Source organism: Drosophila hydei, unplaced genomic scaffold, assembly GCF_003285905.1.
Source record: "Drosophila hydei strain 15085-1641.00,03,60 unplaced genomic scaffold, DhydRS2 tig00000063-arrow-pilon, whole genome shotgun sequence".
In the NCBI taxonomy this organism is placed as follows: Eukaryota; Metazoa; Arthropoda; class Insecta; order Diptera; family Drosophilidae; genus Drosophila; species Drosophila hydei.
In genome coordinates this window covers 411567-436647 of record NW_022045657.1, presented here as the reverse complement: position 1 = coordinate 436647, position 25081 = coordinate 411567, and the positions used below count along the sequence as shown (strand labels likewise).

General features: G+C 37.7%; 1 protein-coding gene across 3 annotated transcripts in view; it reads left to right on the top strand.

The window, feature by feature from the left end:
- The first annotated feature begins 15325 nt into the window (after nucleotides 1–15325).
- The window catches only part of LOC111604994 (uncharacterized protein DDB_G0271670), a 44983-nt gene continuing 35227 nt past the window's right edge, over nucleotides 15326–25081 (top strand). For 2 of the 3 annotated variants that reach the window (XM_023323312.2, XM_023323313.2), the window contains exon 1: nucleotides 15326–16288. In XM_023323312.2, coding sequence (XP_023179080.2) covers nucleotides 15415–16288 — 874 coding nt within the window. In that variant the 5' untranslated portion in view covers nucleotides 15326–15414. The remainder of the gene's footprint in view (nucleotides 16289–25081) is intronic. The other variant, XM_023323314.2, reaches the window with a different exon arrangement.

Genomic DNA, 25081 nt, shown 5'->3' with positions numbered 1-25081 from the left:
TTAGCTGTTAGCTTTTAGTATTTCACATATATAAATTTTTGAAAAATTTAATTGTGGACGCATTCGTAAACACTTTAATTAAAACCTTTTTCGTCGACTGCCAAACGAATTGCGTCAACAATAAAGTTTTGAAGTCAATTGAACAACGAGCTTCGAATCCTTGAATAAGCTTTCATATACAAACACTTTAAGATAAAAGTTAGGGAGTTTTAAATAAATAACAATTAAAATTAACATTTTAAAATATAGATGCAAAAAATAAATCAAATTGGATTTTAATCAGATCTAATTAAATTATTGCAGTTATTAAGTATAACAGAATAAATCCATTTATATGTAATTATATATTGGTAAAGATAATAATAGTGATAGTGATAATATTAATTATGATAATAATACAACGTATTTCAATAATAATAAAAACATTCAGATCAGCTCATTAGCTAAGCTGAGTTTTTCTGCTATGCAAATTACCATCAACGGGTTAAGAATTTGTTTTGCACTGCGAACAGTTATTTATCTTTGGAGTTGTTCATATTAATCAGTCAGTCAGTTGGCTTAAACAAACAAAAGGCAGCAGCGGATACTACATTAGCTGTACAAGTTGTAATTGATTCGATTTGATACGAAGTGTGTCTGTCGGCTGGCTAAATGTTAGCTGTCTTTGTCGCCATACGCTGATAGACGACGTTTTCAATTCTATTGACATAAATTATCTATTGCTTGTAAACTGGATGATGATGAAAAGCTAATGCACGCTAATGCATTGTGGCGAAATTGTTTAGCTCAATCACTTAATTGCCGGCAATGCGCATTAGATTGAACTGGCGACAAAGAGCGTAATTGTTATCGTACTTTATCAAAACAGCACAAAAAATGGGCAAGCGTTCTTGATTGGAAGTTGCTCTGCAATACGATGTGTCAGATATAGTCAAGCTATATGGGAAGAGTTACCAAAGAAAATATATAGCTTAACTATCATGTGCTTCCTGAACACATATATGCCGATAGCTGGTCGCAGCTAAGTACTCTCGGCTGGACGAGTCTCAGCCTGTTACATATCTTGTGATAACTTGATCGTGCCTTCGCCCATTCACTCGCATAGGGTACAATTCAGCCACTGCTTTGTAGTAGACATAACAACTATCATATCATGACAATGTACATGACAATATATTTTGTAATTTAATCTGGGACAATCGGAACGATGCCGATTGCAATCTGAACAACTGGACGACAACAGAACGACAGCTTACAAGCAGGAAATACGCCCAACCTTGAGCAAGCGTTTAAAAACGCGCATGAAACGCGTGCGCCCGCTACACCAGCCGACAACAAGGTGTAAAATGGGCAGTCACGTTTGTCAGGATCAGCCGGCGAAGCGTTTAATAATGTGACAGCTCAGCGTATCGTAGCAGCTGCGCGGCAGCAACTGCAGCAACAGCAGCAGCTTATTTAGATGCGGCAGCACCTCAGCATGAGGAGGCAGTAGAAGCAACAGCAGGATCCCGATCCGAACCGATCCTGATCGGGACCGAGCAGTGTCTTGGCACTTGCTAGCTGGGTACGCTTTAATTAAACTAACATCGCTGGCTCGGCAATTACACGGAAAAAGGGTCAAAGGTCGGCGGCTGTTGAGGCGAGCACATTAAACCGAAACACTCAACAAACGCTCGAGCCTTAATTAAGTCATTAGCTCTAAAATGTCCTGCTGCTCGACGCCTTAATTAATCATTTTAATTGTTCGTCTGTGCGTGGCCAGGGCAGAGTCAAGGACAAAGCATTAAGAAAGAATTGTGCCCAAAAACTGCGGGGGAGCGTGTTTTGTCTTTAGTTATTTATAGGTCAACGCTGGGGCTGGTTCTGGGTCTGGGTCTGGGTCTGGGTCTTGACATTTGGCATGCGCTGCCAGCTACTAAAATGTTGGGCACAAATGTTACAAATGTGGTTTCTGGTTGTCAACCTACCCAAAATGGGGTTGCGCGCTGCACTTAGCAGGGCCACAGAATGGAATGTGTTTTAGAAACTATTCTCATTGAACGATTCCCTTTGGTAGGATTAATTGAGCGACCTACTTAGACGAAGAATTTATATTGTGAAAGGTATTTTGAACATAATACAAAAAGTTTAGTACAATTAATGTTAAGGACTACATTTGTATTTAATTAATATGTTAAAAGTTTGAGGTAGAAAATTAAACAACTTTGAAATGCAGAGAGAGAGAACTAGAGAGAGGAATGAGACAGAAAGATAAAGGACAGGAAAAAGAGGGAGAGAGAAAGAAGCAGAGAGGGAGAGAGAGAGCGAGAGAGAGAGAGAAAGAGAGATAGAGACAGAGAGACAGAGAGAGAGGGAGAGCGCGAGAGAAAGTGAGAACGAGGGCTAGATAACGAGAGAGAGAAAAGGAAGGAATGAGAGAACTAGAGAGCGAGAGAGAAAGATGGAGAGCCGACAAGAGTACATCAAAATGAACACAGATCAAACTAACTAAATTAACCCTACAAATTCTTAATCACACCACGTGAAATCTCCTTACGTTCAGTCATGTTCTCAGTTGATTAACGGTTTCTCCTTATCGAATTTAGCCCTCCGATAAACTTCTCAGATAGTTTTATTTACTATAAATATTTTATCTGTAGATCTCACCATAACTCTTATCGAAAATAATGACGTCGATAGACATAGGCAGACCCCAAACCACGGTTAGACAGGCTAATTGTCTAGCCCAGGCGTTTAGTTGCTTTCGCTATGCGACATGTGATTTTTATAAGCTACCGCAATCTCAAAGATAAGATACACATATATAATAATAAGTTGTTCGATTTTAGGCAATTATATATATATATATATTATTATATATATATACATTGTGATAAATTGCTTTGTTGCTGCTGCCTATGGCTGCTTTGCTTAAGTAAGTTATAGTTATATGGGCAAAGGTCACATACTGAGCAGTGAAAGCGCCCACGCTATATCCCATTGGCTTATCAGGAGCAATTAAAGAACAGCTCTTAAAGCTTATAAAATTTGGTCAGGTTTTTCACGTTCCGACGCTTGTGCGTCATTTGTTTTTTTTTCTCCATGATACTTTGGGCAAATGTTAATTGGTTTTTTTGCACTTGTGAAATTGGCAACAAAAGCAAAAAGTAAAACAACAACAAATAAGTGTCTACGCGCCAAAATGCACAAACGCCATCCCCATGTAATCACAAAAACGCTACGAAAACCGCGCGCGAAACGCTAGCGTTTTCCAATTAGGAAATGCAGTAAGTTGTGAGAACTGAGCAGAAACTTTCTTAGCTGTAGTCAGGCACCTGAATGAATCGAACTATAAATAATAGGTATTCACATTTATTAATAAATTTGTATAAATAACACTAAAGGAATCAATTTATATAACAATTTATATATATATTGATATTGTTTTGTTAATTCTATAAAAAATATATTTTTGCTTTAAACTCACAAAAAATGCTTTTTATTTTTAAAAATACAATAAATGATTTTTTATGACAAGCATCACATATACATTTCGATCATTTGCCAAAAAAAAAAATTTTGCAAATTTTTCCAAATCGGAGAATCGAAATGATTTTTGTATATTAAAAATATATATTTTGAATTTTTAAGAAACCCCTATTAACTCAGGAACTGTTTATGAAGCAGCATTTAGCTATAATGAAATATTTTTGAGCTCTTTAAAAAATGAGTCGAAATTTCAAAGAATTAGCCTACGTAAAACTTTGTTGATTCCAATGAAATATTGTAAGAAAAAAATATAAGAATTTGCTGCAATTCCTATGGACTGTTTACCCGGTAAAGGGTAACCACTCCTGGTGCCAGTTAAATATGATTACATGCGCAAATACAGTTAGTTAAATATTGCATTAGTCTAACGCTGTACGGCACTAATCACGAATGAGATTCACGCGAAGCCGAACGGCTTTCCCGAAGCGCACACGAAGTCAACCGGCAGAGGCGAACCGAACAAACCGAATGGTTCCGCGTATGTTTGAATGAAATTTTTGTTTTAGTGCTCAGTACGATTCGACAACACACGCTGAGCGGAGGGTCCGCTGATTGCGCCGTCGGCAGCATTTTCATTTTTTTCGAAGTCGAACTGTTTTTCTTTTGGACGTTTGTCGTAACATCGCATCGCATCGCGTCGCGTCGATCGTGTTTTTTGAAATCGTTGTTCCGGTTTGAATTCAAATAGTTTTCACATCCCCCACAACGAAACCTTGTGAAAACTTAAAGCAAAAATATTTAAGGAAATAGCGAGTCAAAACGAAAATATAAGAATTGTGCAAAGCAACAACTAAATATTATCTAAGGAGCATTTTGACAGCGGCCCTTGCCAGTCACTGCTCAATAGTTTCGAAATAAAATTTAATCTAAATCAAAGTCGAGTGCAGTGTTAAAAAGTGCAAACCAGAAAATGTTGAATTGTTGCTGCAATAAAATTGTGCAAATTTTTTAAAGTGTGCCGAAGTGCAGCTAAATAAAAAATAGAGATTAAAAAACACAAAATAAAACGTCTACAAAAAAATAACTGAAAACCCCAAAAAAATAAAAAAATCGTAAAAGGTGCGTAAATTTTAGTTCTCTACAAAAAAAACTCTCATTACATAAGTTAGATTTTAGCGTAAAAAACTTTGCTAAAAAATTTGCAAAATATATTTTGCGCTGCTTAAAATAACTCACAAAAAATAATTGGTTTTGGGCACCAGAATTTTCCTTTACTGCTGACACTTGAGGGAAATTTTAAGACTTTAATTACTGTTTAAATAGCCTTTAAAAAACGATCTGGATTAAGCTATGCGCTTTAGGAATATATATAAATTAATATATGTATATGCCGTTAAAATCTTGGCATACGAAACAAATTGAAATACTTTAAACTTGGCAGACAGCGCAAAGATGAAATTTTTTCAAAATTTAAATCGAAGATAAAAATGGCCAAAAAACGTGAAAAAACTTAGTTCAGTTTAGTTTTTCATTTTTATTCCGTTAGCCAAATGTCAATGCCTCTTTTCTTATTTTTCGGCTAACAGTGAAAGAAATCAAAACTCGCTTTAAAAAAAATTAATAAAAAATGAATAAAAATTGTCAAAGGCAGATATTCCATTAGCTAGCTGCTAATTGCAGTTAGAGTTGATTTCATATGTTTTGGATTAGATTTCACAGCAAAACAAAAGGCATACGAAGAAATCGCAGAAAAATAAGATTAATATAAGCTAAGCGCTTAGTTAGTTACTCTAATTAAGCTAATCCCAATACTAAATGCACTTTGTTTGCAATCTCTTTTCGACTTGGCCAAGTCAACAACTAGTCGCAGTAGTTTTCCGTCTCAGATTCAGATAAACATAAGGCAAACAAAAAAAAATAGTTTCTTCTTTTTTTTTTCGACTTTCTTTCAGCAACCTTCTGACAAGCTAGTCGAAAGCGAAATTTATATTAAATAGAATTCTATGTGCGTTGCGCAGTTCTCACTCGCTTATTTATAGGAATTCTTCTATTTTCTAGTTTTTTTTTTTATTTTTTTGCAAAAGCATCTCATCTGCCCACTGTGCTTCTGTGTGTGCCGGCATGCGTATCTCATAATACGCACGTTCTAATCTCTCAATTACTGTGCGAAAACCTTTTCGCAGTGCCCTATAAAAAATGAAAGAAAAAGAAATTCCGGCTGCAGTTATCTAATAGTTGAACATGCTGCTAGTTATCTTAGCTCAACTGCTGCTGCTGCCTTCGTATCTGTATCTGTATCTGTCCGAGTGTTGTGCGGCCGCATGCGAATTTGCGTTATTTGTTACGTCAAGCTTTGGGTTCAACAACTGCTAATCACATGATATTTAGACGACACAGACCACATGCAAGCATGCGAAGTATGTATCGATAACGATAACTAAGACTATCGAAACGATATTTGATTGAAATGAAAAATCCGTTATTATTTTAATATTAGTTTGCCGGCTTATTAGAGTAGTCAAACTCAAACTCGACCGATGATAACGTCAAAGTGAAATCAAGCCCATTTTCGTTGGAAAGAACTTTCTTTAGCCTTTACCTGATAAGTTATGCAATAGCTGATTACATGCTCCATGCCACATTTTAGTTTAATCGAAAAATAAACAGTGTATACAAGGCATTACGTCAACGCCTATGGGCCAATAGGGCAAACAATAAAACAAAAACTGTTGTGAATTGCTATATCAAATATGAAACAAATTGTATTGGAATTTCAATACTGATACACGCCAGCCATTAAATAATTCAAATTCCATTGAGTTTGTCGTAAAACGGACTCATTCATTATACTTTTGAGAGTAGTGCGTTGTGCTTCAACTTTTCGGGTTTTAGTCTTGAGTTGCTGTTGTAAAAACAAAACACAATTATCAGTCACGCATATTTTTATTGGACTATTTAAATAGCTATTTAATGGAATTGAGTTTTTCGTTCATTTCCATTAGACGAACATCAAACTCATCTGCACTTTGACACATTTTGTTTCTGCTCTATGCTTGATCGATCGGTTTTATATACTATGCAAAAAAAATAAAAAAAACAATAACAATAGCATGAAATACCGCCATCATATACCATCACAGAAGAGAGTGGGGGCTGGGGGTTCATGGTTTGGGGGTTGGGGGCGTAGGCGGCGGTTAGATAATTCTTATCGCAAAAGTTTTATGGCCATGCGTAAATACTGTAAAGTACTTAGCTGAAAGTGGCGCAAAAACTGTCGCCCCCTTGGCACCAGGCAGCAGGCAGCAGCAGGGGCTGCCACAGTGGAGGCAGCCAGGAGGGGCCGCAACATCAACAAAAACAACAATGAAAATTGCACTTTTTTTGCCTTGTATTAACGAAGCATGAACACTAGACCACATAATGTGCGGCACACATTTGGCAACACACACACACAAAGACAACCAGAGGTATACGACGTAGCCCCTAAAAAAGAAAATTTTAAGGAAAATGACAAAAGAGAAATGGGAAAATTGTCGCGCATTTTCTACACATTTCTATTTTATTTCATTTCATTTTATTTTATTTTATTTATTTGACGCATTTTAAAAATATCCTAGACGTAATTGTTGCTCTTGTTGCGCTTTTCACATTACTAATACGACGCGTTGTCTTTGAGCTTTTTCATTGCGCTTTTTAATTTCGCGCGTAAAGTGCGTGACTTTTAATTAGACTACAATAAATGTGCGAAAATGTGTGGTAGTCGGCACATTGGCTATTTCTTATGTATTTTGCCTTATTAATTGCTGTCTGCTCAAGCTTTATGAAGACATAGATACATCTGATGACAGCTTCACTGCTCGTAGATAATAATTTCAAATATGCAGAAATTTATTGTCGCAGTCTGAAGGAATGTCTGTGTGCGGGAGGCTAGAGCCAGCTGGAGTATTGCCAGATACGCAGAGAAGATTAATTATTATGAATTAATTTTGATTTTTTAAAGATTTAGATATTCACTGAAGATAGATACGTAGAACGAGATGGTTTACTCAGTTATAAATACGAAATTTGTGGAAAATAAACATATAAAAATGAGTAGCAAATAGTTGTGACAATCTTAAGGAATTTCTATGCGAAATATGCATACCTAAACCAGCCAACTGGAGTTCTGTCAGATAAGCAGACAAGAATCTTTATTTAGAATTGATTTTAATTTTGTAGATACTTTTGGTTAAAGCTAGCGTTTTTCCAGATACTTTCAACGATATTACATTGAAATCATAAGAACTTATAGATGCTTTTATCTGTTAACAATATTTATTGCATGATATCTCTTCCATCGTAGATAACTATGCTAAAACTGGCGACATTTGCGTTTTCTTCATATAGAAGCTTGAGCTGCACGCGCACAAATGAAATCAGAAAAAAAGTATCTTTCAGATACACTTGTCAATAGCTTAGTCAATGATATTTGCTTTTTAGTTAGCAGAGCGAGCGAGCGAACGCATGTGATCCGATTGCCTTTGGCTTTGCCCTCGCTTGTCTCGTGCACTAAATATTTAAAATTGTTCAATTTCTCGAGAGGATTGCGACGCTGGCAGCGACACCGACAGCGGTAGCGTCGGCCCAATTGCTTCCGGTTCAAATGGATTACACAAAAGCGCGCTGCACTTTTTCTTCATCTTTTCTATTTCTACTACTGTCGGGTTCCGATGCTTTCTAAATACTCGTGAATGCTCTTGCCAAGTATCGAAAAGTGAGCGCTCAAGTATCTGCAGCTCATCTGCTTCTTGTTATTGTTGTTGCTGCTGCTGTTGTTTTTGTTTCTATACAAATGAAGTGCACAACGATTAGTGCATTTGTGTAGTTGCCTTTTGTTTGAGTTATGTTTCGGTATCTTTTTCATTTTTCTTCCTCTTACATTTAACCCTCCTGCTCGCCCCCTTTGGCTCGCACGCTCGTTGGCTGCTTTTCTTGTTTTTCCAAAGAAAATTAATTGTTTTGTAAACACGTGAGTTATTTTTTTGGTTTGACAACGCATTGCATTGAAAATCGACAATTGCCGTGAGACTGAACAGGAACAGAGCTGCTTATAAATACACGAAAATCGTATATATGCCTATGTATATATATCTATATGTACATTTCATAAGTAGACACATTCATATTACACTTGGCGGAGACAATATGCATCTTAATATCTCGCTGTTTGCATTCAAATAGACATACATTTATCTATAGACTGTCAGCAAATGCTGCCGTGCATCAATCACGCAGTCTAAGCACTTTATGCCTTATATAAGTATAACGGTCTGTAAACTATATATATATATATACATATATATTATTTAATCTTGTGACTTTTGTGTCCAAGAGACTAAAATCACATGCTTAAATTATGATAATTTCACTTGTGATATATTTATTATATTTGTGTTAAAAGTGTTTTCGCTTTCATTAGAGATAATCCATTCAAGACAGAGCTTCAACGACTTTCACATACACTAGAGTGGAATATCCACTCTTAAATGAATAAGTATAATTAATAAAATAAATTAAATAATATTTTCAACTTAGAAAAAGTTTTTACTAGCAAACTTAGTTTCAGCGGTTGCTTACCTTTTGACTACAGGGTATGGCCGCACTCATCATAACCAGCTTTGGCATTGAATTGGCTCAAGTGGTATAGCTTTTAAATAAATATTGAACCGAAAAAATTCTTACAACACGCCATTAACATGACTTTGTTTGTTTGTTCGGCCAGTTCTGTTTGGGGCAATTTATTTTTATTGCCTCGCATTGTAGTCTAAATACGAGAGAAGAAAACGAAACTAACCAAGTGTTGGGCAAAAAATGTAACCACAATACTATAATTTGCACATAAAGCATAATGTAAGTGGGTTTTGCGGCTTGGCTCTGTTTCGGCCAAGTTGCACTACCAAAATTGAAATTGCGGTAAGCGCAAACAGCAACTAGCTGTGCGGCAGAAACATATTATTATAGCTGCAAGACTAGCTATAAATAAAGAGAAAATTTGACTCAGATATATGAAAATAGTTTGAGAAATTTTTAATATTTTAACTTGATTTATTCAATATTCTAATTTATATAAAATCATAAATACATATATTTTCTAGTTCTGAATATTCTATTTTGAATATGGGAAATATAATGAAACATTAAACTGTAATTTTATTTTCGAAGAGTACAAAAGCAAAACATTTAAAGTTTTTATCAATAAAAAAATCTATAAATTATATTTAGTTGACTAAAAATAATTGGAATGTGGTAGGCTAAACTTGTTCTTTTGTTAATGTCATAAAAAAGAGTAAATAACAATAAATTTAATTAATGACACCAAAAGCTTTAAAAACAAACTAAAAGCCATTCGCAACAACAAATCTAACAATAATGAATATACATTGAACAAAAAAGAGTCGACTTCAAATGCTCAAACTGGCTTTATGTATTTATTTAATAGAAATATCCATGCATATTTATATCAATCGACCATATACATATATATATATATATATATATATATATTAAATTAATAACACAATTTCCGCGGCAGTCCCGCCACTAAGTAGATGTGTAAAAATTTGCATAAAAAAGCAGCAAAAACTCAGATTAATAAAATGAAAACAAACGCATTTAAATTTCAAATGCTGTTTAGGTGATAAATGTTCAGGCACTCGAGCGAGCCCCCTTGGTTTATGGCGAGCGTTGTTGCCCAAGCTCCAAGAGGGGCTGTGCGGGGCAGCCAAGCGTCTGACATGAACTAATTAAGTTGCGCAGTTTGCTCAGATTTACAGCCGACCAGTGTGCCCCAGCGAGCCGTTGCGATACTTTCCCAAACTTCGCATCCATCCGTCAGCGCAAGCCCTTTAAACAAAACACACAAACAAAACCAAAACAAAAAAAAAATTAAAATAAAGTCAAAAAAGCTAAATAAATCTAAACAAAAGCAAATGTCAAATTCGTTTGAGAGGCAAAAAAATTTGTTGCTAAAAAAACGCGTGATAATCGTTTTTGGCGGACAGTTCAATGACTAGGTCTAGGCGGATTATGGCAAAAAGTCAGCTGTGCCAAGCTCTTAGCAATTGAAACCTTTTTATACCCTGTATGTTGCTCTAGTGAGGCTTGCACAAATCATACTTCAAAGTAGTAGAGTAGTCTTTCCAAAGATTAAACAGCCTCTGAATTTGATTTGGCTCTGAAGTTTTGCCTCTATAAAAGCGAAGATCAGTTATACAAAGTTCTGGCCAAATCTCTATAAGAGCTTCAATGTGTGTATTCATTTGATCTATGAGCTCTAGGCAATCTAAATGTATACATTAAAGGAATTTCCTTTGCTATGTTACTTATGGGAAGCTTAGATATATGCAAACAAGGCACTTTGTTTACAGGGTATAACGCAGGCGATCAATTATACAAGTATAGCCCTGGAATCTATTTCTGTGTCTGGTGTTTGCCTTTGCAGACTGCTGCGACTTGTTGTCAAGCGGCAAGATGAACTTGTCTAATTTATTGAACGATTTGTGGCACAGTGAGCGAAAACTGACCGAAAGCCATTGGAAAATGGCATGAAACAAAATATTTGTGCACACAATTGGCGATGCTCAGCTTATGGCAAATGAATAAAAATATATTCCCATCAAACTTATGTTTTTTTTTAAATTTTTATTTCTAGCTAAATAAAAGCTTCTGTTATTTAAAATGTAGCTTGTTCGTTATTTTTTTTCGAATGCCAACTGATTTTTTGTATTATTCAAATTGAATTTTTTTGTTTTTTGTCGCTTTTAATTTGAATTAGCTTTTATATGAACATAAATTTGATTAAAGCTGCCGCAAAAGTTGCGCTTAGAATTTGGGTTATATGAATGGGACAATGGGGTGTGTCGTTTTTTTTATATAATTTATTTCTTTTTTTTTCTGATTACAAACGTTGGGGCAGACAAGGCGGAAATATGCGCGATAAGATTTGGTTTATCAAAACTAAACTTTCGCTTTCTCAATCGCATAACTCCAGTTAGGCTGGGCGTGCTGGCAACTGGCAACTGCAAGCAAAAATGGGTAATTTGCTGATCCAGCAATAACTGTTATTATATTGCCACACAAGTTGGCAGCTCCTTGACATCGGCTATCACATGGTGCGGCTGGGCCATCGTATAACATACTTATATGGCGTATTACTTGGTTGTTGTTATTGTTGTTGTTGTTGTTGTTTGGTGGTTTCCATTTTATGTTCTTCATAATTTGTTGATTGTGCGCCCCCGGCTGTTATGAACTTATGAATGACAGACACGGTGGCCCAAAGCGGAGCGGGGATCATTAAAATATACATTTGATTTGTGTGCGCTGTGGCCAACGTCTAGGTGTTACTTTAAACACATAATCCAAATGATTTTGGTCTTCAACTTTTGTTTTGTTTTTGTTTTTTTTTTATAACTTGGCACATGTGTCGCTTGTCCCTAAATAGTTTTACGCTTTAATTTTTTTTTTGTTTTTTATAAATTTTTTATGCTGTACCTTTGTTGTTGGTGCAGTTGTTGTGGCTTCGACTGTGCGGCTTGGGGGCTTTTGATGCCCTTACAGAATATTTAACATAAATTCTACCGACACAAACAACAACAGCAACATATACACACACGAGGAAGAGGAAGAACGCAACTTGGCACACATTTTGGGCCTTTATTTTGGCAGCTGTTTCGGGTGAAAGGCATAAATAAAAGTCAAGTCGAGGTTGGCAAAGGGTTATGCATATTTTAAATGCTCATAAGGTTTTCTTTTCGTTTTTTTTTAATAAAAACCTCGAAGCATGCCAATAAAAAACTGTTTGGCTCGGTGTGAAGCTCAACTCTTTAGTTAATACAAAAACAAAATCTAGCGTACGTTAAGTGAAAGGTGTTTGGGTATTCTCGAATACCTAAATCTAAATATTATCTGCGTATTTTAATAGCCATTGATTATGACATAAAATGACACATTTAAAACATACTGAAATTTTAATGAATTAAATGATTAAATGAGAATATTTGCATAAAATATTGGTATAATAGCAGTTAAAATTGTGATACAATATTGCTTATGGCCTTAACATAGCAGTGAAATGTTAACTAACTATTTCACAACTTCATTGAGCATTTAATGTAAAAGATATCCGCTTAACAGAATATAAAAATGTTGAACAAATTACTATTACAGTTTGCTGTTAACAAGTCTTCCGAGCGCTGTTATCTTATCTCACAGCTTGTTTAAGTTTCTGTTTACTTAACAATTCTTCCAACAGCTTGTTGGCAAACGAGCATAGATAACATAAAAAGAATTTTAACAGTTTTATTATATTAAAATATATAAAATGCAAATTGTGTCTGTTAAGACAGCTACAGCTTAAATGTGCTAAACCACTACATTTATAGCTGCAAACACGATAAAGTTCTTATAGAAACACATAAGAATATGCATTGGCAGTAAGCTGTTAACTATTTTAAGACTTCCAATTGACATAAGAACTTGATTTTTGGCCCTGGCTTTGACGTGTGGCACATGTGTGTGTGCTTGAGTATATTTTAAACATCTTTGGTATGCGAATACCGTATTCTGGTCTTCATTTTGAGAGGTCGTAACTGCTGGCGTTTTATGCGCGTTTTAAAACGCGCGCGTGGCAACACAAATTTGATACCTTTGCACGTTGCATAAATGGGGCGACCGGGATGTGTGTGTACTGATTCTGTGCAGTACAACGACGTCAATGCAGCAGAGAAGCAATTAACATTTCGCTGCATGAAATTTGGCCCACAAGTCGAACGGACAACGTGCAACTTATGAGTTTGTTATTTATTTTCGTTTAGTCGAGTTGGCGGCAATTGAATTGTTGTTGTTTATAGTAATTAAAATGGAGTGCACTTAAATGTTGCATAAAAAATGCTGCTGCTGCTGTTTGCGGCAGCCAGACTTGCTGCTGCTGCGTAGGCATCTGAACACGTGCCAAAAACTCAATAGCAGCGGCAGCATCTAAGTGCAACGACAACGTCACTCAGCCGCCCCGTTGCCGGCCCTGCGGCACTTCCTCAAATTGTATCTCATAGATACGTTTTGTCGCTGCTGCTGCTGCTGCTCATGTTGCTGCTGGTGATGTTGCTGCTGTTTGTGCAGTTAGTGCGTGATTATTTTCAAATTCGACACAGTTTTATGCGCGAATTGTTTTTGTTGCCACATTTATTTTTAAACAACAATTTGCCAGTCGTGCTGCCGCTTGCGCTTTTCCCTTCATTTCGCGAGTTGTTTTCCCATCTTCGTCTTGCCCATTTCTCGGCGCTCGCTTAGTTGGCCAATTTGTGCATTTGGCTGCTGGCGGGGGGAAAGTCATTTTCGATGTTTCGTTGTTTTCACCGAGTTTTTTGCATAACTAACCGATGCGAACGTCTCCCTTTTGGGCGGCATTTATGTAACCCGTTGACCACTTGACAAGCCCATAGATACAATTGTATCTTTTTTTCTATTTTCTTTATTTTGTATCCACGGGTTGTTCGCACTGATAGCCGCGGTGCCTAAAAATAAACTGTTCCACTTTGCGGCCGCCGTGTGACGTTGGCTTAATATAGCCACAGCACTAATTAAATGTCAAAATTGCGCATAAAAGCGCTTAGAATGAAGAATTTATATACAATTCGACTAATCCGAAATGTTGGCGTTGGAATTTTCAAAGCCAATTCGAATATGCAATAACTTCTGCTTCTGTTGAATTTCGTTTTGTTCTGCTTTCAAATGTCATATGACTCAGATTTGGGTGTTGAACAGGTGTTTCGACTACTGGAAATATATGTTGATAGTCTTGGTGCGATCATGCTCATGCTGGAAGAATAAAAAGACATACTATAAAGGATGTGAAAGATTTATAGAGATTAAAGATGCGTTAGCAAAATCCAAGTGTCAAGGTGGATCAAGGGGAATGAAGCCAAGGAATAGATAGAATACATGTCACAGACAGCCGAACAATAGAAACAAATATGTATCTAAGAGGAACGAGGATATTTGGAAGAAAGCTTAAAGATAGTTGAAGAAGATGGTAAAAGATATATATTTATATAATTGTAGATATCTGTGATTTTGGATGTAACAAAAATTTAGCTTAGTACTAAAAGTATCTAATTAACCTTTTAACGGGTTTTTCTTAAAAAACCAATTTGTAATTTCAATGTTGTTCAAATACCTTCGCTTTCAATAACCTTTGCTTTGACCTTCTTTCTTTATAGTTTTGAAAGTGCAACATGTTGGCGTTGCAACCACAGACCTAAGGCTCTAGCAATAGCAATAGCAACGAAATTAGTTGCGTGGTTTGATTATCAGACTTGAAACACCGCTACTGACTGTGCTGACATGACTAGGAAGTCATTGGAGTTGATAAAATGCAATATCAGCGAGGAAGACGAAGATGAAGATCCGCAACAGCAGCAGCAACAGCAACATAAGGAAAGACATGAATCTATGAAATTGAAAAGTGTTCAACAAGTCCACGATATGATAACCTAAATTTCTTGCCAGCTAGCGGCGAAAATTTGTTGTCAACTGGAACACAGAACTCTAAAAGAAAACGAATACACTAAAAAAAATAAATACATACAAAGCAAGAAAAATTCAACAAAAACACACAACGAAACGAATGTAGACATATAACTTTATTTTTTTTTTTGGTTACTTAAACGGGGCGTTCATATGTTTCAACGATATTTAAGGGCGTGTCGCACGCCCAGCAACAACTGACAAACTTGAGGCAGCAACAAATTTTATAAACAACAAAGCAGAAAAGGACTTTGAAATCAAAGAGGAAGAGAAAAGCGAAAAACAACAGCAAAAGCAAAAGTGACAGCAACAGCAACAGCAACAGCAACCGCAACAGCAACATCAACAGCAACAACTCTTGTGCAACTGTAATTGTAATCTTTCATGCGAAGAAACCTGCGCTTGAATTGGAGGGCCCTGGCGCTGCTGGGCGCCCTCCTTTTATCGGTTGAGCCCCGGGCGGGTCTGTCGTTTGTCGTAACGACAATGTCGAGCCAAGACACAAACAGTACGCAAACAAACAGTAGTAATAACAATAGCAATAACAATAATCAATATAGTAGTAATAGTTCTATACAAAGTGATCATAGTCATAATAGTACTCTCTCTCTGCTGAGGCGTGAATATAGTATAGAGCACAATCAAAGTATTAGCGCTGAATTTAATATGCGAACATTAAACAACACAAATCAATTAACTGCCATAAACACAACCACCATAGCAACACCCAGCAGCAGTAGCAGCAGCAGCAGCAGCAGCCGAAGCAGCAGCATCACAACAGAAGCAACAGTTGCCGATGCAGATCGATTGGGCTTCATTTTCTCGTCTGCGCCACGTGAACATTTGGCCATACTCTCACGCACAGAGCGCAGCATACGGCATCAGCATCAGCACCTGCATCATCAGCAACTGCAACAGAGACGGCAGCAGCAGCAACAGTCGCAGGCAGATGCTGCCACCAACATCAACAGCAACAGCAATAGCAACAGCAATTTCATTGGTTCGAAATCGAAAAGACTGAATAACTCTAGAAATAATCTACACATAAATAGTAGCAATAACAACAATCCCAACAACAGCAACAGCAACAGCAACATATTCAACAATAATCCCAGCAATTTGGATCGTAACGAACGCTCCACCATTTCCCATTTGGCGGGACCATCGCGCAAAATACAGTTATATATGAAGAATCGTATACTACAAATACTGCCAGATGGCACCGTCAACGGCACACAGGACGAGCAGAGTGAATACAGTGAGTATATTTCTCTATAATAAGCGCTATTTATAAGGTAGAAATCGAGTCTGATTTGATGTGACTTAGATTGATTCATATATTGATTGACATATTTAGAAAAGGCATATTATTGGAATACTTCGAATAACAATATATAAATGCAAAGCTCTTAAACACATTCAGAATGTATTTATTTGCCTTAAACAATTTTAAAATTAAAAGAAATAATTCTTTATGAAATTCAAATATTTATATAAATATAAATATAAATATATAAATATTTAGAATGATTTCGTTTATTGAACCAAAAATCAAAGACTGAAGCTAGAACTCATATGATTTTTAAATTACTTAAATGCGCCAAACAGATAAAAATTTATTTATTTTTATATTACTTAACAGCCAAAAAAATCCCATAATAAAAGTTACACAAATAAAACTTTTCATAATTGTAAAATGAACTACATAAAACTGTAATAAACTGTATAAAAATATAAATATATGTATAAACATCTTATATATATTTAATTACATAATTTGTTATTTGATTTTTGCTTCCTCAAGCTATGTAAAAATTGAGCAATGCGAAATGAAAATATGTTTACAGCAACAGGAAAACCTTTCGAGCTGAATTTGTTTAATGCCAGAGATAGTAACTTTGACCTTATGTTTGTCAGAAGCTGTCCAAACTAACTTCAAAGTCGACGCCCCGTTGCTTAAGTTCTCTTTCCACAAAAACTTGCCCCAAAATGTTGTTTCGTATTTTTTCATCGACATAAACAAGCAAATAAACTAATGCGTATATGAAATATCAGCAAAGCAATATGTAGTAAATATATATATAAATATATATATATATATATATATATATATATATATATATATATATATATATATATATATATATATGTATATGTTTATGTGTGTGTGTGTTGGTTTCTATACACATATGTATATATTTAGATCACTTGGCACGCCCACTCAAGCAGCGTCCACAAGTTGAAAGTTCTCATAAAAAAAAGATGTGTGTTTGTTTCAAAAGTTTTTCTGGCGGCGAGCAGAGGGCGGAGCAGGTGGGGCGTTGCGTTTGGCCAAGAAAATGTGTACGAAAAAAAAATGTAAGAAAAATATTTGTAGCGTAGCCTGTTTATGTTGAGCATCATTAAGTCAGACACTTGATTTGGCAATATGCTGCCGGTCGCTGCTGTTCAGGGCGCCCAGGAGAGGCATCTATTGTATTATTTGCCATATAAATTTATGTTGTGCGTGCGTGTGCGTGTGTGCTAAGGCTGAATTGCTTGGCATAAATCTTGCTTTAATGTACTGAACGACCTGATTAGCGGTTGCTGCTACTGCTGCTTATGAGTCAGCCAACTCATCAGCTGGGCATTTGCATAACCTGGCAGGCAGTCGGCTAAGCCGATCGCCAGTTGTTGTCCAAATTAATTTACAGCTTCATTTTCATACAGTTTTTCTTCTTCTTCATTTTTGTCTGTTGCTTTTTGCTGCGGCAATTTGCAAGGCTGATAACAAAAGCAGCCGAAAAACTTGTTGTGCGAGCGGCCGGTTTTGCGCGCGTTTTTAATCGCGCGCGGTCATCGCGTCATTGAGACATCACCGATGCGATGCGATGCTGCATAGATAATGCATGTTTTTGTTGTTGTTGCTGTTGTAGATACAAAATGAACGTTGTTGTGGCTGCTGCCTGCAGCTCGGGTGTTAATTTGATTTCATGCGCCTGCCTCACGCGATAACGTGCAGCTGTTAAGATTTGGTCCGAAAAATGTTTCGATTTTGGTTGTTTTTCTTTGGTTAGAAGGTGTCCGAAAAAGATTTTTATAGTAATTGCGTAATATTAAACACTCCACCACTTTCTCAAAGCAATGCTTTTTTTATTGCTCGAAGTTGTTGAGTTTTTTATGAGTTTTCAAACAGAAATCACGCACTTGCCAAGCTCTTAGCTTCCGTCCACAGCTAGTTTATCAGCCATTCTAACTGTTCTACGGCATTGATAAGGCAAGCAGTAGGTTAAGATGACTGTCCAAAAAATGAATAGAGAAATGAAAACGTTTAGAAAGTCTGGCCAAACAGCGAGTATGGCACTTGCGCAAATTAAAGAGTAAATTGCTGAGCTTTTCCACGCATTTTCCGACAGTTCAACAAGCTGTCGACCTCCAAAAGTCAGACCATACAGCAAGTTGGAGTGCTCCACTCGGAAGTGCTCGACTAGCAGATACCGCACAGTGTAGCTCTTGTCCAACCTAGTTTTTCACAAGATAACTCTTTGTTAACTGAATATGCTTTATGCAAGCTATAAACTTAATTTTATAGCTTTCGAGCCGTGCTCAAAGACACAAGTTCCATGATCAATTTTTTATTGATATAAGAAAATTCGACAGAGTGCGAAAGAGACGCAAGATCTATTTAATCATATTAGTCTTCCGTCTGTGTGACGAGATCAAGTGATCATATCCTGTTACCTATTTTTAATGGCCAGGGTATGCAAATGGAACTCGAGTTGCAAATTGCTTGGGCAGCTAACGGACCACAGACCGGATCCTTGTAGTTGACCTCAAACCCTTCCAGTTGCTTCGGCTGCTATTGCTGCTGCTGCTGCTGCTACTGCTGGGGGCGTGCATATTTTCATAATGATATATGAGTGTAGCTGGTTACCTGACGGTTTTAACCGCCAAGTCTGGGTCTGTGGGCAATTATGCGACTGATTTAGTACGTGGTGCGTGGTGCAAGGTGTGAAGTTAACTGAAGTGGTTGACGTTGAGCCCGACTCTGTTTTCTTTTCGGGTAGATGCTAAAAGCTTCCGACAGATTTTTTGATAACTTAATTTACGGCACGTCTTCAGTGCGCTGATGAAGTAAGTTGTTGCATCGGATTTGAGCACCAAAGCTGCAAGTTACTTTCACTGTCATTCGCCTTGTGGCCCGCGTGTTAATTGCTTTTGGTAAATACTATAGGCCTCTTTATATAGCATACGCATCTTATTTTTCCGTGGCAGATCAAAGACTGTGCTCACAGCTCCATAAATGTCCAAAAACGAGCGCAACAAATGTTTGCTTTGTTCCCTATACGATTATAAGTTTATTTTATTTATTTTTATGACCCATCAATGGAGCACATAAAGCATATAAGTTATAGCTGGCTAGCTAAGAACTTTCCAAAACCAGCTGGACTTCCAAATACCTAAACATTTCATTCCAAACAAATTGCATATACTGCGTAAGTCCCCCGGCCCAAGGCATTAACATGATTAATACTGTAATCACTCGCTTAAGGGCTATTCAGGGAGAATTTCAACACAGACCGAAGAACGCAACGTGGCGTGTCCAAAGGGCCAAAGCTATTATATCATTTTCAGCACATAATACAATAAATTAATTTTTACAAAAGACCCACGAGTTGTTGAACATCTTGAGATACAAATCTAGATGTATCTAGATACATCTTTATGAATTGGGCAACCGTTCGGAATGAGCTATTTCTTGCAGATTATTTAGCTGGGTCTTATATCATATTAAAAACTTTTGAAATTTCGGAATTTGTGCATCAGCAACCATATGTATCTAGATACATTTATATCTACAACTTACATATCTTATAGACATGTTCAAAAGAAAAACTTAGGCCAATAATTCCGCTAGTTTTTTTTATTACTTGACGCCATGTGTGTAATAAGCACATTTTTAAAGATGTTCTTTTTTCTATTTGATATATCTAGATACATTTGTATCTGCAAACTAAATTAAGAAATATGTCAAGATGAAATCAGTTAGCTAATAAAATAGTTTAATAGCGCATTACAAATGTTTAGGACTTACTGCGAACAGATTAGTTAAACGATAGTTAAGTATCTATAAGATACATTTGTATCTTCAAATGTATGCCTTAATATCCGTATCTTAAACGACACTTAATAGCATAATTGTATTAAGTTGAGATACGCTTAATATGCAGATTCGAGCATTATATAATTTTGTTTCTTTGCAATAAACTTAAATCAGCTACGTCACAAGTTTCGTGGCTATAAATATTTGTATCTAGTTAGATATGTTGAAAATTTGGATATAATGGAAACAAATAGTTTTTCTTTCGACAACATGTTCGATAGTCTAATGAGCTGGCTGCCACTGTCTGGTGACGTGGGTGGCTCGGTGCTGACGCTGCACCACTTGATGTGCCATTGTCAGCGAGTTGGCTCATCAGATCTTTAACTCTTCTTCTCTCTCTCTTTCTGTGTGTCTTTCGCAGTGATTTATGTGGCGTACGTACCAGCATGGAAATGCTGAGAAAGTGTTTTGTTTTAGATAAGATTATGTAGTGTATATATAGTCCGTATGGTTGAAACTGATGCGGACAACGCAATATGTCACATGGATTTATAGTTGGCGTTGGCGTTCGCGTTGCTTTGCAAAAGTTTTCCGGCTGCCAGGTGCTGCTATTTTTAGTGTAAATGGCAATGAACTGTAGTTGCTCAAGTGCTCATTGCTAGGCGATTATATAAAAGGTCTAGGCCATTAAGCCCATTGGTAATAGCCAAATCATGCCATCGCAATTTGGTAGTTGTTGGTTTGATTTTATGGCCAAATGATTGGCTTTTTCAAATTCAAAAAAAAAAAAAAAACTCACAAAAATAAAATGCGAAGAGACATCGACAAGAATGTTAAATTATGCGTAAAGTTCGTTAAAATTGGTAAGCCTACCAGGTTGCTACGTAATATTTATGAAGCTGACCAGCCTATATAAATTATCATGATTAATGATATTTTGCACGCAGTTTGTTGCCAAGCTGCTGGCTGCTGGCTGACTGGCTGCTGGCTGAGTGGCTGTTGCTCTTGTTGTTGCCGTTGTTTTACAAGCATTTTTACGAGCAATTCATTTTCACTTCGCCATCCAAAGGAAAAAAAACAGCAGCCAGTCACATATTGACCGCTGACCGGTGGCAAAAACATTGACACAGAAACAGAAAACTACAAGAAAACCGAACAACAGCAACAATGAATACAAACACAGATATTGAAAATTTATTGTTTAAACATTAAAAATGTTTAACAACATGCTAAATAAAAGTTGTTCAGTTCAAGCGAAGGCTGATTGGCTCATGCGGCGTATGCGTAATCTGTAATATGTTATGCACTTGCAGCAGTCTCAAGAGATCTTTATAGCTACAGATTGCTGTTGATGGTACTTAAATTAGAGAGATTAGTTATATATGTTTTTGAATAATTAAAGCTGGAATTTCTGGAGCAATGGACAATAACAAAAATTAATATGAACTGACTGAAGACTATGCTGAGAAAAAATACAGGGAGCTGTAATAAAATATATTTTTTATATATATTATATGCTATTATTACAGTTAATGCCAATCAGAAACTTTGATAGAAATACAAAAATGATATATAAATATATATAAACCAAATACAAAAATCTTATCTACCAGGCATTCAAAGTTCAATGTGCCCCGCATAGCGAGTGACAGAGAGTGAAACTATTTCGTGCTCCTCCTCGCTCATTTTTTTTTGCTTTTAAAATTTATGATAGCTCAGCGATTGCCAATTAGAGTGCAATTAATTTATAATCCCCGGACACACACTCTACTTGCGCGCCCCATATACGATCGTTTGACACAGTTTCGCTACACAATGTAGTTTGTGGGGCAATATGAACGATAATGCGATTGCACCGGCCTGGCCGAGCCCCTGTGTGGTATGGTCTCTGTGATAGCGCAGGTGCATAGGTATTTGTATATATCAGAAGTGGGGAAATACTTGGCGCCAGCGCATGCAATGATATTTAAGGCTTTGGCTTAATTTATTGGGCAATGAGTCATAAATAAGCACACGTAAGTCGGCTGGGCCAACAGCTGACTAATATATATATTTGAGCGCTCCGATAACGATAACGAGTCTTATCGATAAGGCATATTAGTGGAAACACTTGCATTCGCTCATTGATTAATTTTGGCATTTTAGCGACGGCCACTCGAAAGCAATCGAAATGCAAATTAATCACACAATTTGCACGAATTTCAAAACACGTTGCACTCGAGCTATCGGATGCCGGCCAGCAGCAGCAGAAATAAAACGTCTGCAGCTTTTGCGCATTGGCTTAATAAATTGATCCAGTTGGCCAGAGTCTTGTAGGTGGTCATGTTTTTTGGGCTGTTGAACCACTTGTTGCTCTCTGATGTTGGCCGATGCTCGTGCTCGAATTTCCAGACAGCCCCTGCCACACAGAAAGCACTCTCATTCGCCCGCGCTCTGGCTAACCCAAATTTTTCCCCGAGTTTCGGGTTTTTCTTTTATTTTGGACGCGTGTCTCGGCCATTGAAGATTTACGACTCGTATGACCATGAACGTGCTGGTATGGGGTGTACGTACATTCAAAATTGTGCCCAGTAAACCCAATCGCATGGTAACAAAACAAATTATCGCCTTGGTATGCCAACCAAATGAAACGAAACGAAAACTGAGAGAAAAATAAAGTAAATGGTGTGTGTAAGTATCTCAACGATGTGTGTGTGTGTGTGTGTGTGTGTGTGTGTGCGTGTGTGCGTGTGTGTGTGCATAGAAAGTGTTTGCTTAGTGTATCGCTTGCAAAGAGGTTAGAAAGGTGTAGGGAGCTGGGTTATACGACTCTGCGGTTCGTGTTTGGGTGGGTCGTGAGCACTCCAGAGGAGCCTCAACTTGCATTGGGCTTCCGGGTATGAGTTGGGCTTTAGGCACTTTAACTATAGCTAGTACAAGCTTAATTTTATAGTTTGCCAATTCACTTTCACAACATTTGATTGGGAATAATGAAGTCACCAGAGGCAAAGATATTAAGAACAGATATCTGAGTAGAGATTTAAATGATCTGTGCCATGTATCTATCAGTATCTAGACGTTATCCTAAACATTTCCTCATGCATAACCCACACACAGATACTGGGGCAAGGGCTTTTGCGTGGCGGTCGCCTATTGAAAATAGTTGCATACATCTCGCTCGTATTTCTCGCTAGTCGAAACAATTTATTAGCGACAATTCGCCGGCTTGTAAATGATATATTAATGACTGTTTCACGACAACAGCAGCAACAACCACACTTGTTGCATGCCGCACACGCGCACAAAATAACAAATTTCAATTACAGCGTGTACTTTGAATCCGGTTTTGAAATGAAAGCCGTTGCCGTTGCCATTGCCATTGCTGTTGCTGTTGGCATCGCCTAGCCACCCAGGCAAGCACAGCAGCTCTCTCGTATACCCACCTGGGCATCCAAAACGCCTCTTGCCCAGTGCAGCTTACGCATAGATATGTTCGCACTTAATAGCTCAAGTTTACGGCAATCGACAAATTGGCGCGTTTATCTATGTTGCGCGAAGAAAAGATACATTTTTGGATACCCTAAGCCCATTGAAGATTGCCCAACGGAGTATCTCGACTTTGTCTACATTTGCAGGCCGAGATGTGGCTCTTAAGGAAGGCGTGCTCAAGTCATCTCTTGGTTCACAATTACTGAATATCAAAAAGCCTTAAGAAATCACTAAGGAAAATTGGTTTACAGCTATAACATTTGATATGTTGCTTCTCAGTTATACATTTATCACTATCAGACTCTCTGTTGCTATATAATTAACGTAGCTGAGTTCTGCATGAGCTTCAAGGTGTCTGCTAGTCGAGCACTCCCGACTGGAGCACTCTTACTGGCATTCAGTGATGTTTGAGGCTTTGCGTATTTGTCATGCATGAGGCGTAGGACACGGGCAGCTCTTAATATGCGTCGCACCACATGCCGCGAGCAATAAACAACGCTTGAGGCTCTTTGGCTGTGGCTGGAAAACCCGCTCCACATACGCTACTGGAAGCGGGTTAAGTGCGTGCAATTTGTGCTGATAAAAAAGCAACGTTCAGCGTCGGGGGAGGGGCGAGGGGCGGGCGAAAGGGGTTGTGAGCGGGGGGATTGACTTAAAATTAACTGAGGCGGCTAAATGACTTCCGTTGGAAAAGTGAAAAGTCGCGCAATCGACAAAAGCGTTTCAAGCGTTTGCCTAATGGCTTGCCTTTGGGCGCTGTTGGCTGTATCTTTCAGATACATTTGTCTGTATCTTACAAGTAGGAAGTGTACCCAATTGAGGTGATGACACACACAGTGTGTCGTTTGTGTATGTCTGTGTGAGTGTGTACACAACAACAAAATTCTAATGGCATGCGTGCCACGAGACGCGACGCACTGCGACGCGACGTGCGTCTGGCACCGGCATCGACTATATAGTATATAGCTAGACTATCGCCATACTATCTCCCATGCCGGCTGGGCCATTGACTCTCGCTCGTTGGCTCGCCTGCTCGCCTGCTCGCTCGGTGGCAGCCGCTTTTATTTAAACTAATTGACGCTCGCCGCATAACGCAAACCATATGCAAGGTGTGCGGGTTCGCCTGCCCAGAGGTGCAATTGGAAAAGTGTCAATTGCTCGGATACTACGAACCAGCAACTGGATCTATGCGGAGGAGGAAGGGCGCAACTTTCCTCTGCAATTGATGCGCGTCAAAATGAACAATGAGTTTCAATTAGTTGGCACGTTGAGTTCTTGCAGTGGCCATTTGTGATATGCCATGCAATAAGGAAGTCTGAATGGTTCGCTGATTGAGCTGAACGGGTTACCCACAACAGCGCGCTGGGTAAGGGCGGCCAGGAGGGGCCGAGTTGTGGGTGCTTGAACTTGCAACGGCATATTTTCGTGATGACTGTGTGTGCGTGTGTGTATGTGTGTGTGTGTGTGTTTGTGTTCATGTGTAGGTGTGCTTCTGGCTAA